The sequence below is a fragment of the Pteropus alecto genome, unplaced genomic scaffold (genome assembly GCF_000325575.1).
Source record: "Pteropus alecto unplaced genomic scaffold, ASM32557v1 scaffold21, whole genome shotgun sequence".
In the NCBI taxonomy this organism is placed as follows: Eukaryota; Metazoa; Chordata; class Mammalia; order Chiroptera; family Pteropodidae; genus Pteropus; species Pteropus alecto.
This window is the reverse complement of record NW_006436282.1, coordinates 25,855,011-25,870,169: the sequence shown is the minus strand read 5'-3', so window position 1 is coordinate 25,870,169 and position 15,159 is coordinate 25,855,011. Positions and strand designations below refer to the sequence as shown.

General features: G+C 42.8%; 1 protein-coding gene and 1 pseudogene across 1 annotated transcript in view; one reads left to right on the top strand and one right to left on the bottom strand.

Annotated features, from left to right (window-relative positions):
• The window catches only part of ELMO1 (engulfment and cell motility 1), a 404,818-nt gene that overhangs the window by 381,868 nt on the left and 7,791 nt on the right, over positions 1-15,159 (top strand). The window contains 1 exon segment of the mRNA XM_006912067.2: positions 5,452-5,534. Coding sequence (XP_006912129.1) covers positions 5,452-5,534 — 83 coding nt within the window.
• Positions 564-682, bottom strand: LOC112479995 (annotated as a pseudogene).

Below are 15,159 nucleotides of genomic sequence, written 5' to 3'. Positions count from 1 at the left end.
AGAAACTCTGGGGATGGGAACCAGCCGGCTCTGTCTCAGATCCTCGGGCGATTCCGATGCACCCGAGGGAGAACCGCTACACTCTTCACAGTGATTCTCCAAATGTAGCCTTCACCAATAAGTACGAACTTATTATTAAAACTAAAATATAACCAAAAATTCATATCACAATCCATTCCTTTACAAAAAAGGACTTTTGATTGTTAAAAAACGGCATGAAAGACCTAATCTTGGAATAAAGGACAGTCCCTTCTGCTAAATTAAATTAGCTTTACGAAAAACACACACCAGTGCTTTCATCTTTCTTTCTTTCTTTCTTTCTTTTTCTTTCTTTCTTTCTTTCTTTCTTTCTTTCTTTCTTTCTTTCTTTCTTTCTTTTTCTTTCTTTCTTTCTTTCTTGGGAGGACAAGGGTTGACTTGGTCAAAAAAGTTTCAGAAACACCAACTTAAATTTATTTATTTATTTATTTATTTTTAATGGTTTCTAAGCAAGGCAACCCTTGGTTGACCTCACAGATTGCAAAGACCTTGTCAGTTACAATCCCTTATTGTTTTATTTTTTCCACCTACAGCACCTGGTCTTCCTAGGTGGTCTCCCATCCAAGTACTAACCAGGCCCAACTCTGCTTAACTCCCAAGATCAGACAGGATCAGGCGTGTTCAGGGTGGCATGGCCATAGACTTCCATTTTCTACCTGGTGAAAATTCCCTCGTGAGCTCAGAACGAACTGTCCTGACCCAGCAATCCATGGCGCGAGAATGGAGAGCTAAAGGTTACTGTTGGCCAGAGAGACCAGAAACTCTACGAAATCTCCCGCAGCCTCATTCTTCACCTGACCAAGAAATAGGAAAAGTGGCCCAGGCAGAAAACAAAACAAAACAAAAAATAAATGAAAGAAGTCAGCTTGACTCATCCTTTCCCCTCGTGGCCCAGTGAGTAGGCAATCCCACTCACTGGACGTTTTATTTAGTTATCTCCATATTTGTAGGGATATAATCCACTTCTCAACCCACAGACAGGCATTCGAGTGGTGGCAGGTTTTACATGCTGCACTGCCATTCTGTCTGGTCCTGTGTCTGAGGAAATCGATAGCCTTGCTCCTAGAGAAGGTCCTTGTGCAGGGGCACTTTCCGGCCTGGCCCGCGAGCCGATGTCCCCCCAGCTCTCCCAAAGCCAGCACCTCCAAGAACCCAGGATGAAAATAACTCACTAGAAACCAGGAGAGCTGAGGCCAGAGAGAGCGGGCTTGCCAGGCGGGTGGCCGAAGAGCAAGGCCAGAGCCGCAGATCTCCAAACAGCTCGTGGTGGTGGCCACGGAGGGATGCTGCTTCCGGAAGGCGTTGCAGCAATCCCTTCTGACGATGGTTCCAGAATTCTCGTTCACCACTTTTCTCTGCAGCCTTGAAATCCAGCCATTCACAGTTCGAAAGAGCTGCTTTATAACACTTTATCCATTGCAAGATAAACCAAGAATCCATACTTGTGCAGGTGTGTGCATAAGAGAGGGCGTGTTGGCAACATGACATCTGTATGCACGTGTGTGCTGGGATGTGCTACAGTGTCAAACATTATTCCTGCCATGAAGCAAAATGAAGCTATCACGTGACTCATCTGAGAAGGCCCCGGCCTAGTAGGTTTGCTGCTTCGGGCTCACTACCTGGTTTGCATTCGATTCCAATTACACATTCCACCTGGAGCAAAAGAGCCCATTCTCTTGGAACCCTTCAAAGAGAAACTTCGTTCCACCGGAAAAATGAGTCCCTCCTTTAATTAATGTCAAGTGCCATTGCTCCTGCCGTGTATGATTTCCCTCTCTTGAGACCAAGGGGAAAATTGTCTTCTGCCCCTTAAGTTAATCAGTGCTGAATATTCAGATATTGATGAATCAAATAGCATAATTGAATCTTCTTTATACAGAGTGCGAGTAGAGATTGAGAGCCACTCCTTAGCTGTCCTTGTCCCCAAAGGTTTAGGAAATGGCTCTTCTCATATTCCTTTTGACAGGAAATAGGGCCCTATCCACTGCTCCATACTGCCAAGATTAAAAAGCCAATAGGGATCTTGGCTCCAGCATCAGGAGTGGAGCAATCCTCTGAGATAGACGATGCTATAGTCCCACATTGCAAGCGAGGCTGGAAGCTTAGGCTGCCAGAACGTAAGCCCAAAGTGGTATACCCAGGAGGTGGGTCTAGAATTCGAACTCAGGCTCTGTGATTCCAAAGACACAGCCCTTCCCACCACTCCGTGCTGCCAAGTTAGGGACCAGATTCTTCACTGAACTGTGCTGGGATCAGCCCGTCCCGCCTCTGGATCTCTGCCCACAGGTGCTTCTGCTGTGGAGCCATGTATACAGCAGGTGCTCATAACTCACTGCTACTTCCTGCGGTGATTACTGCCTCAGCTTACCTCCCAGTTGTGAAAGCTAAAACTGTTTTTACCGTAATGGCCATATTTACTTTTTCAATTCTTTGTATTTTAAATCACAGTTAAAGTTCCTTCTATAGATAGTAGCTATCGAAGAGTTTCCTGATTATGTCTGAAATGATAACCACATCCGGGGCTGTGTTCAGCATGATGTGGGGTACCAACACCTCCCAAACATGGGGAGAAATCATGACCTACCAAGGGAGCACCGAGTGGGAGAAATAGCAATAGTCCCAGCTCTGTCCCTTACTAGCTATGTGGCATTGCATAATTTCTTTCCTTTCTTTAGGTCTCTGTCTTCCCATCTATAAAACAGGGGTATTGAATTAGATTGCCTCCATCCGGCTCAAGCTGAAAGAAGCCTAGAAAGAAATGAGGCCACGCCTCAAGGATTTAGAGTTGAGGGTGGGGTGCCGGTACTGACCCTCCTGTTCTCACATGTCTGGACCCCACCTTTTTATGCCGCTCCCACACAAAAAGGCCTAATGGAAACACTAGCCTGGCTTTGAAGTAATCAAGGGCCCTCTGCTGCCTCCTTACAGTGCTGATTCAAGAGATGTGAGTCTGATTCTGCTCATGGGAATAGAGAAGGTGGCATTTTAGCCCTTCTGATGCCTGATCTTCCAGTGCATCTAGAGGCAAACCATGCAAAGAACAACCTTTAAAAGCCACACTCTATTTTTAGAATTTTGCATTTTCCTTTTAGCCATAATCCTGTGAGTAATATAGCAGCTTGTCTCCTTGACAGGGGACAATGCATATGAAAAAAACTAAATGTGTACTGCCACGAACACGGTAGAAAAATGCCTCTTCTCCCCTAAAACCCTCTCATTAGAGATTCCGAAGGCTATTCTCACAATAGACAGTGTGTTACTGTGTGCCATTGCATATGATGGGTTTTCAAATCCGTGGGGTAACTTACTATTAATAGATTGTAGGCACTCTCTAATTCATTGACTGTGTTATATATTACTCTACAAAAGACTTTCTGCTTCTGAGCTACTTGTGACTCAAACTCCATCTGAAGCTTGAGAAGGATTTTTGAATTGGTGTGTTAATTACATCAAATCCACTTCAGTAGTGGAGTTGCCATTGAAAAGTAAACCCAGCTTCCCAGTGTACCCAAATGTCCCATCCTGAGGTCGTGATTAAGCAGCCAGATCTGCCACCGAGAGGAACAAGGCTGACTGTTGGTTGTGAAACCAGATTTGAGGGGTCGTGGTCACAAGTAGGTCTGGGAATCATGTGGCTCATCTATAGCAAGATGGCAATTCAGAGGAGCCAGGCAGAGGCAGGGAAGGGGCCCAAGGGAGAGGGCTACGCCACTCAGGATCGGCTGCATTGTTCCGTTATGCTGCAGGATCAAACAACCCCCAAATCTGAGTGGCTTAGGAGTTTATTTCTTGCTCCTCACATTACATAACTGACATGGGCTGTCAGAGGACTGCTTTATACAGTTGCTCAGGGACACAGGCCAGTGACTGCTTTGCCATCCCATAGCTGTGCCATCTGGATGGAACATGGGGCTTGTTCATTTTCTGCAACTGGAGAAGAATGATCGGATCGGTAGGCATGGACTTTTCACTGTCTCAGCCAGTCAGAGACTTGCCATTTCCTCTCACATCTCATTGGCCAGAACTAATCACATGGCCCCACCTAACTGCAGAGGTTACTGGGAAGTGTAGTCTTTCATATGCCCAGAAGGAAAGGAACACCAGATATTAGTGAGCACAAGTAATGTCCACCAAAAGGATCTAGGATCAGGACTGCAAGATGAAAGAGCAGAGCGGGACAGATAGCTGGGGCTGTGTGCAGAGATTCCTGGAGAAGTTCACCACAGCCTCCCTCTTCTCAAGGGTTAGAGAGAGCTCTGGGAGTGTCAACAGGTGTGGACAAAGTTCTTAGCAATTTTAGGGTACCCGGAAAATGTTAGCTTTTCAAAGGCCTTCCTGTTATATCATTTTGATAGTCTACGTATTTTCTAATTTTATCTTCATCTAAATATCACCCCACAACCCAATTCCCCAATAAAAGTATGTGAACATTAATTATGAAATCTCTCATCATATCCATCATTAAGGGAATGATTACTAATGAATTACCGATTGATTACTAAGGAGTTCATTACTCGAAGCCCCCACAGATCCTAAATGAGACTCACAGTCTCTTGTGAAACAGAAGAATTGGAGGAGAACGGGGGGCTCCACATTTTTTAAAATTGACGTCCCAAACCCTCCGACTGCCTTCTCTCCCTCAGGCGGTCTTCACAAAAAGTCTTAGATGCACAGACCTTTCCTTGTCTCCATCTCCCCGCAAGTCCCCAGAAAGACATGCGATCGCATCATTTCCCCCAACTGCTAGATAAAGACCAGCTACCATTTCCCCATCAAAAGGGAATGCTCCCTTTATTGGAATTTAGGTTCATCTGTAAAATAGGGATAATAAAATCTGCCTCACAGAATCGTCGTGAGAATGAACGAAATGGTAGAGAGCGAGAATGACAGCGAAAGTTCAGGACTGTTTAGATTTAAATCAATTTTCTGTGATAAGGCTGTTTTTCCCTCATTATGCAAAACTCAGAAACTAAATAGGCGTGGATACTTTAGCAAGAGATGTCGATACGCGCGAAGCACTCGGCAGTGCTCCTGGCTCACGGCTTCCATGACACCAGCATTAGCGCCGCTGTTGCTATCGTTATTACCGCCGCTTCCAAAGCCATCGCTTTTCATACAACTATGAGGGGATTCGTTGCTAGGTATTTGTTTTAGTGAACCAAATTCTGCGTAGGCACACAGATTTTTCTCCCCAGGGATGCTTTTGGCCAGAATATAACAATGAATTTTAGTTTCTGGCCCTGGAACGCTGCTTGATTTCTCTTTTTCTCTCTCTTTTTTTTCTCTCTCTTTTTGTTATAGTTTCTGGGAATGGCAACTGTGCAAGCGGACTGGATGCTCAGTCCTGCTTTTTGATTGACATCTATGCTCTCGCACGGTGTAGTTACGTTCATTTTCTCTTACGAATTGCAGTGCCAGTGGCAGATATCAAGGCTGTGGTGACGGGAAAGGACTGTCCTCACATGAAGGAGAAAGGTGCCCTTAAACAAAACAAGGTATGATTTCCGAATTTTTGCTAATAGTTCTGTCTGCGCGACGTAGTCAGCAGCGGGCCCAGCCGCTCCGTCTTTAGTAGCAATGCTTGTGTGTGTGTGTGCGTGTGTATGTGTGTGTGCGTGTGTGCGTGTACGTGTGTGTGCACGTGCGTGTGTGTGCACGTCTGTGTGTGTGCGCGTGTGCACGTGCGCGTGTGTGCATGTGCACGTGCGTGTGTGCACGTGCGTGTGTGTGTGCACGTGCGTGTGTGTGCATGTGCACTGTGTGTGTGTGTGCGCATGTGCACGTGCGTGTGCGTGTGCACGTGTGTGTGTGTGCACGTGCGTGTGTGTGTGCGCGCGCACATCTCTTACTCAGCTCTCCTTTTCCCTTTCCTGATTCCTTCGTTACTTTTTCTTTCACTGATCACTTGTCAGATCCCCACCATCTCCCATTCTCTCACTTCCTGTTTCCAACCCTAGGAACTACCCTCTCGCCATCGGCTCCCAGTCTTCTCTCGAGCCTTCTCCGCTCATCTCCGCTCATCCCCGCTCATCCTCCGGGCCCCTCCTAACCTCCCATTTACGTTTACAGTCTCCATTCCCTGATTTACACACCAATCCCTTGTATTTTCTCCTGCTGTTACCATCTTCTTAGCAGCCTCGCTGGGGTCTCAGTGACGCCTGGGAAAGGCTGAAAACAAATGACTCAAAAAAACCTTAGAAAACATTTAAAGGGCTGATATTTTTCAGCATTATGGAGAGTACTGTGCAATAACTCAAACCCAGCTTAAAGGAGGAAATTTCCCGAAAGGAGTCCATTGCTTAAATCCTCTTCACATTGCAGTAATTTTCACCCTCCTCTCCTTATTTACCAACTGGCTGTTTCTCATGACAGCTCACGTACCATACCAGAGGGTGTGGGAGAGGGCATTATCTGAAAAGAAGAATTTCCTTTGATGCCAGTGGAGGGGTATTTGCTCTTGGAGGAGCCATGAGGGAGCCAATTCTTTGTTTATACCTCTTGGCATCTTGTGATATCTGATACCCCATCCATCAATAAAATTACCCAGATTGATCTGGGTGCTCCAGCCACCTTGATACCAAAAACATCACATAGATAAATGGGTTGCTTCTTTTTTATCCAGTGTCAGTATCTAAGAGGAATATAAACATTGGACACATTTTACTTATCAATCAGGGTTAAAGCGAATAATTTCTGCTCTGTAATGTCAAACATGATAAGACAAAGGGGAATCCAGGTCTGCGTAGGATGACTCTGTCTATGGTTAAGGAAAAACAATTGTACTGTGAAAGTGTTGTTTAGGAAGACAAAGGGGAATGAATAGAGCCAAGGAAGCCGATAGCAAGATCTTTGCTTCTTAAGTTACATAAGTATAATTCACATCAAGGCCATGTAAATTCCTTCTTTGTCAAGCCTATCTCGACACCATCATATAATGTACTTAAGTACAAACATAATGCCATAAGGGCACACCTAAGAGTCTGTGGGTCCTCTGTTACACAGCATTTCTCTTTTCTCCACAATATGGGAAAACAGGCATTCTACAGCTCATCAGACTTCAGAGGAGCATCCTTCACTATAGAGCAAGTCACCAGTCTTTACGGTTTGCCTCCCGTGGGGCTGCCTTCCTTCAGTACCACCTGATATGCAGAGCACAAATGGAGAGCGTGGGCTCTGCTCAACTTCAGCTGAGGTCTTCATGGTTATATAACACTTGGAACTGAGCAGGAAACGATGTGGGGAAATTGGCAGCAACAAGAGTCTATAATCCAGAGAAGGCCAGGAGGAGTGTAGTTGGGAGGCAAAGCAGCCTGCCCAGGACTCGAGCACTCTGAATAGGGGCAGAGAGAATTATGTAAGACATCTGTGGAGGAACTTCTGGTTTCAGCGCCAATATGTAGAGAGCTTGGGAGTTAGCACTGCTATTCTTACAGTGAGAAGAAACTGAGTAAAGCGAAATTCAATGATTTTGGGGGACTACCCAGGGAACTGAGGTCACAGGGCAAACCACACCTTGGAATTCAGAGAGTCAAGTACATCCAGGAAGTCCCAGCCAGATCTGCTCACCTGGAATAAACTGTAGGATTGCTTAACTGGTTATGCTGATAAATTGCTTTAGGTTGAGTATGGGCCAGTGTGAGATTGAGAAACTCTTGGGGGTTGCAGTCTTGAGAACATACTTTCATGGGCTTTACTCCCAATAACCCTAGCAGATTCTGCCAGTTAAGATTTGAGAAAGATCACCTTCCTCCCACCCACTGGCTCTGGCAGGGGAAGGGAAGAGTAATCATGAAATATGCCAGAGCCTTCTCCATAATAAAGTCCTGCCCTCCAGACCTTTCTTCCATCTAGAAGAAGAGAATTTCTCCCATTTCATCTCATTTTAGCCTTCCTGTCTCAACTGCAGGATTGGGGGTAGGAGAGAAATAATCAACAGCAGTCAGAGCCTCAGGGAAATTCTGCAGCCAGGGAAAGGGGGAGGGGTAGGGGGAAGCTGTACCACTGGAGAAACATTTGAGAATGTGACAGCCACAAGATATAGGACCCCTAAAAGGTGGAAATTTAATTGGAAAATTATGGAATGCTATTCCTCACTCATACACTACCACCACATGAACAAGACTCCAAAATAATATCAGCAGAAAGATCTGCAAAACATAAACTCTCTCTGAGGACTACTTGGGAAAGCTGAAAGTCAGTAAAAGAGACAAAAACAGGGACATTAGAGGCATTCGAATCTTCTGGTACTTATAGCTACATCAAACATTAAACATATCCCAATTCTTTGCCATATTAACATAAATCATTACTCATATTCTATGTACCTCACTATTACCTCATATGTGTCTGGATGTGAACAAAAAATTGCAAGCATGCCAAAAAGCAAGAAAAAAAACAGCCTGAAAGAACAAATCAGTTATCAGAACCAGACTCCAACATGACACAGATGTTGGAATTATCAGGCAGAGAATTTAAAATAACTATCTTTAAAAGTGTTGTAGGCTCTGATGGAAAAAGTAGAAAACATGAAAGAACAGATGGGTAATGTAAGAAGAAAGATGGAAACTCCAGAAATTAATTAAAAGAAAAGACTATAAGGAAAAAAACACTGTAACAGAAGTGAAGAATGCTTTTAATTGGCTCATCAGTAGACTTGACATGGCCGAGGAAAGGGATAGTCATCTTGACGATGAGTCGATGGAAACTTCCTAGACTGAAATCCAAAGAGGGAAAAACAATGGGGAAGAAAAGAACACTGAAGAACTAAGGGTCAACTGCAAAAGGTATAACATACGTATAATTGGAATACCAAAAAAAAAGAGCTGAAGAAATATTGAAGCAATAATGGCCAAGACGTTTTCAAAATTAATGACAGACATCAAACCACAGATTCAGGAAGTTTAGAGGACACCTAGCAGGATGAATACCCACCCCACCCCCGCCCAAAAAATAAAAACCATGTCTAGACATAGCATATTTCAATTGCAGAAAACCAAAGAAATTCTTGAAAGAAGCTAGAGGAGGAAAAACACCTTATCTATAGAAGAACAAAGATAAAAATTAAAGTGGATTTATCATCATAAACTGTGAAAGCAAAAAGAAAGTAGAATGAAATATTTAGTGTTGAAAGAAAAAACTTGCCAACCTAGAATTCTATAGTGAAATCACCCTTCAAAAGGAGAAGGAGAAATAAAGACTTTTTCAGATAAACAAAAAAGGAATTCATTGCCAGCAGATCTGCTCTTCCAAAAATGTTAAAAGAAGTTCTTCGGCCAAAAGAAAAGTTATATAGGACAGAAATTTGGATCTACATAAAGAATGGATGAGCATCAGAAAAAGGATTAATGAAGATAAAATAAAAATATTGATTTTTGTTATTATTAATCCATCTAAAAGATAATTCTGTTTAATGTAATAATAGTAACAATATTTTGATGATTGTAGAATATGGGTAAGTAAAATAAATGACAGCAAAGTCACAAGTGACAGGAGGGAGGATTAGGGATACTCAAAACAGGAGAAAGCAAAAAAAAAACAAAAGAAAAACAACAAATGCAACAAATAGAAAAGAATTATGAAAAGGGCAACTATTAATCTAATTATATCAATTATCATTTTAAATTTCAATGGTGTAAGTACATCAATTATAAGACAGAGATTATCAGAGTAGATTAAAAACAACAACAACAACAGGACCCAACTGTATGTTTTAACAGGAAAACTCTTTTAAATATGAAGAATAAGTTAAAGTAATGAGATGGACAAAGATATCAAAATATATGAGAAAAATCTGATAGAACTAAAAGGAGAAATTCACAGATTCGTTATTACACTGGAAACTTCAACACCCTTCTGTCAGTAAATGACAGATCAAGCAGGCAAAGAATCAATAAGGATATTGATGAGCTGAACAGCAGCATCAATCCCCTTGATCTAATTAACATTAATAGAAAATCCACCCAACAATAGCAGAATACACATTCTTTTTAAGCTCACAGGAAACATTCACCAATGTAGACCACATTCTGGGCCATAAAATACATCTTAACACATTTAAAAGAATAGCGATCCTACAAAGTATATTCTCAGGTCACAGTGGTATTAAACTAGAAATCAATAACATAAATATAGCTACAAAATCTTTTCAAATCTTTGGAAATTTAAGAACACACTTTGAAATAACCCGTAGTTCAAAAAGAAGTCTCAAAAGAAATTATAAAATGTTTCAAACTAATTAGAATGAAAATATAACATCAGAATGTATGAGTTGAGGAAAAAGCAGTGCTTAGAAAGAAACTTATAGCGTTACAGGCATATATTAGAAAAAAAAGAAAGATTTAAAATCAATGAAGTTATCACCTTAGGAAACCAGAGAATGAAGAGCAATTTAAGCCTAAAAGCAAGCAGGGAAAAAAAAGAAATAATAAATATTAGAGTACAAATCACTGAAACTTAAAAAAAGAAAAAAAGAAACTAGTAGGAAAAAATCAACAAAACCAAAATTAGTTTATTGGAAAAGATGAATAAAATCAAAAAACTTCTAGCCTGACTAGCCAAGAAAAGACACAAGTTACCAATATCAAAACAGGTGTGGAGATGAAGTGCTCATCTGAGCATATATGTGGTTGAATTTGGCCTTCATCCTCCAGACTTCTTTCCCCTTAGAGATCGACAAAAGAAACTGAGTAAATGACATTTTCTAACTATTATTATTATTATTATTATTATTATTATTGTCATGGCACTAGTAGAAAATTGAATGGTTGGATGATTGGATGGATGGATGGATGGATGGATGGATGGATGGATGGATGGATGGATGGATGGATGGATGGATGGATGGATGGATGGATGGATGGATGGATGGATGGATGGATGGATGATGAATGGATGGATGGACGGATGATGGATGGATGGATGATGGATGGATGGAAGATGAATGGATAAATAGAGCGCACTGCTATAAACACATAGTTAAGATTGCAAATGGAGGCTACTGCCTAGGATTCAATGGCCCAGATGTCTCAGCCACCCTCAATTCTTCCAGGCTGCTTTAAGGGATAAGAGAGGCACTACCTCTACCAGCCTGGCCCCTTCATTTGCATAACCATGAAAATTGTTTTTCTTGTAATGTCGATAGTGTTCATATGCCTGGTTCATCAGACAAAACATCAAAAGGCAGAAAGGAAACTCACAGCCTTAAGAATTTGCTTCCTCGACCCCACATACCTATACCCTTTCTCCCAATACCCCAGAGACCAGCTCCTTCCCACCCTGGGACTTCTGGGTAGGAAAAGGGAGACCTGCAGCTTAAAAGGAGAGTTGACAGAATGAGTCCATAGAAGTCTGTCAGTGCCCGGTAGTGGGCAGCAACTGAGGCATGTTGCTCGCTCTTCAGATACTTTTTCCAGCTGGAGAGGAGGTGCTGACATCTTGTGCCACAGGGCCCTAGGTTAAGCTTAAACACTGAACAAGGCAAAGTGAGACATTAGTGTCCATAAGGGAGACACTTCGTTGTAGCAAAATATTGGTAACTGACACTACTTCTCACTTTTTCAGCATCTGAGGTGCCAGGCACTTTCTAAGCCCCTGAAAACAGAAAAGGGAAAAAAGAAAAACAAACAAACTGATCCTTTCCCTTAAGGCAGAGATGCTGGAACAGCTGAGCCATGATGAGCAATGTGCATAGAATGATGAGCAGAGGGGACATGGCCCTGTCCTCCAGGAGCTTAGAGTCTCACGTGTTTAACGGAGGTCAATGCGACAGACGAATTTCTGTAGAGACAAAAGTAACTGGCTTCTTCACAGAGCAAGATTAGAAATTTCTAATGAGATTTGAAAAGAATTTCTCAGAGAGACTTGTCATGGGTGAATGGAACTTCAATTGGAAGAATTTGATTTTTAGAGATTCAGAATTCTATACTTAAACTTCGGAATTTATAAAATTAAGTGATTTGTTGCCGTGTTTTTGAAAGTGGGCATTCTTAGTGTTTATCTCACTGAATTTGGGGCTTACAGTGAAACAGTCAACATAGAATCACCAAAGGGAAAAGCTGACCAGATCTCACTAATTCAGGTAGCAATACATTTGACATCAGAGAAGCTACTATCTCACCGTGTCACAGAATCCAGCTTTTATTTTTCCTGTGTGATTCATGAACCTGAATAAGAAGCATATTATGCTAGAAGATGACGTTCTAGCATGAGCCCAAAAACCCTGGTCTTAATCAAAAAGCTTTTTGTTCAGATATACTTCATTCATCATTCATTCAGCAACTGTGCTGAGAATCTTCTGTGCAGCAGGCCTGTGCCGGTGCTAGGAATAGAAAGATAATTACGACCTGGCCCCTGGCCCTGTGTGTCTGGTAGATGTAAGACTTGTGCATCGGCATGCTGCTACCATCCAGTGCTGTCTGTGCCCCAGGAAACTTAAAAGCAGAGAGAGCCTGGGAGACCTGAGAAAAGCTCATGGAGGAAGTAATGTCTGACCTGGCCTGTGAAAAGGAATTGACTAGGTGGAGAAGCGAGGGGAAGACTTCCTAGAGGAGGAAAGGGTATGTGAAAAGGCACAGGGGCCTTTCGGTGTACAAAAAAAGCATCCTCTGATTGAGAAACACTGAATTCAGAGTATAGGATTGATAGGGACAGAGAGAAGAAAAGGGGTAGGAGCAATACTGGCTGACAATGCCGAGATAGATTGGGGCCAGAAAGCTATAGCTGCCTGAAGAAGGCGACGTCCTCTATTATTATGAACTGCAAGAAGGAGTAAATACTACCTTCTAAAATAGAAGCTCAAATTCATATGTAATGAGATGACCAGCAATGCACTATAGCTACAAAACCTACTACCATATCTAAGGCCATATAGCACACACACACGAACCAAGTTCTAGCCTGTGTCTTGAATCAAAATGCTTTGCCTTCAAGAGAACTGGACAGGTGGTGGAGAACCAACATAGTTAAAGCAAGTGCTGGCCAGAATGGCCAAATGAGGCAAGTCGCCCCATAACAATATAAGGAATGGCAGCCCACGCTGTCTACTGAAAGCATGTTGTATAAAACTCTACTCTTGTATTTATTCAGTCCCTGAAAGATGGCAGACCCCAAACCAAGGTGCCATTCATGCCCAGAATTTCTCTGGGCATCCCCAGACACAGTGTGCCTTGTCACTGGTACCGGTGCCAGATGGCTTAAATGATGAATTAATCCGGAGGAAATAAAAGACCTTAGGCATTGAGTAGCAAAGCCCCAAAGCCTCAGATGTCTGAGTGTTGTGATGCATGACAAGAAGCCCCTGAGGGGGACACTGCCCCAGATCCACGACAGCTTATTCCCCACCTCCTGGAGCCTCTCTCCCTCACAGACGGATTGGACAGGTGGCAGCTTTTGGACTGTTAGCCCAAGAGGTACCATTGATCTCAGCTCTGCAGCGAAAGAGCTGACCTCCACCGACAACTCAGGGACAAGCCAGAGACATCAATAAGACTCATTATAAGTGATAGCAGCCTTTAACGCAGGCAGGCCTGTGATTCTGAGAATTAATCCCGCCCACCCCTCCCAGGCTGCTTTGGTGAAGTTAAAGTGGGAATTAACATTCTCACGAACTTCCCACATCCCGCCTGCATTCGTCAGGAATCTCAGGCGGGACAGCTCCGCTCATGCAGGTCTTCACTGGTGCGTGCCTTAGAAGGGCAAGGCCCAAAGTTTGCAGGCCCCTGCTTTTCCTTCTTCGTGCCCCTGCAGAAAAGGAAGTGTCACAAGGACAACCACACTGACACTCTGGTCTTCAGCTCCCAGTCAGGGGGCTGAGTCTGAGCTCCAGCGGGGTTCACACCAGCTGTCATCAACAGGGGGATGATTAACAATGTGATAGCCCTATGCAAAGCAGCAGCTGTTATCCAGCATCAGCTGGAAATCCATTCCTGAATTTCACCTTGTCCTACCAACGACCTCTGAAGGCCACTCCGTGCTGCTATGATACACTGGCTCTTCCTTCAAAAGCAAAGCCCCACCCTCTCCTTCCTCCCCAGTCTCCCAGGTATGAGTTGATATTTGCCTAATGAATGACAGTAAGATTTATAAAGAAATCATCAGTTATATCAATGTTCCTAATCTAAGAACAATTTTTATGATATATGAGGTTAGAGCTTAACATTTTATTGAAAAACAAATTTACGTTTTTTGAAAGAAAATGATCACCTATGATCCCAGAACCCTAAGAATTATTTGCATTTCACGTTTCAAGTTCAGTCTCTGTCTGCAAGTAGACGTTGTTTATAATTATGATCAAATGTAAACTGTGCATTTCTCCTGCCTTTTTTTTTTAATTATGATCAGATCTGCATAATTACTATATTGAATAACTGGCTGAATATATTTCTCTGGGTGGCTAAAGTGTGATTTCTTTAATGATTTACCCAAAGAAGGGAGATCATTGATTTAGTTTCACATACTATGTTCTTACCGGTAATAATATACATAGATTTTGCTCGCTTTTGAATTTTTTTTTTTAGGAATAACCCCAGCAGTGAGATCCCTTGGTCTTGATATGGATTGCCCTACTGAATTTTTTTAAAGGATGACACCAATTTGCGATACCACTAGTAGGGTCCATGGCCATATATATTCCTTATAAACTGAAAGACCTGAGAGAGATGCCAAACTTAATGGAAAAATCATTTTTGTTGTTTTGATGATCGCCTGTTTAATATTATCAGTCCTCAGTGGGCAGGCCTGAATGGAGGCCTAAGGAGGCAAAAGGGAGAAATAAGGAGAGGGGTAGTTTTGCAGAAATAGCTCCCAGAAATAGCTCCCACAGCTCGGCCTTGTTCACTTCACCTGTTCTCATTTCTCCAGAGTGAGGAGGCCATAAGTGTCAGACATTGGAAGGTCTGGGCTCAAAACAAGAGCTGCACCCTCTTTATGAGGAGACAGCTGGAGATGAGCCAGACACAGACGAACTCCACGGGAGCCACAAATAGCCCGATGGTTGGCTGCATCAGGAGAGGCATCCAGCAAACACTGGGCCATGGCATTGACCTTGGAAGAATTCTTTAGCCCGTCTGAAATTCTGAATTCTGGAGTCATTGGCCTTATCTTTCTGCCTTCCACCTTCTCTCT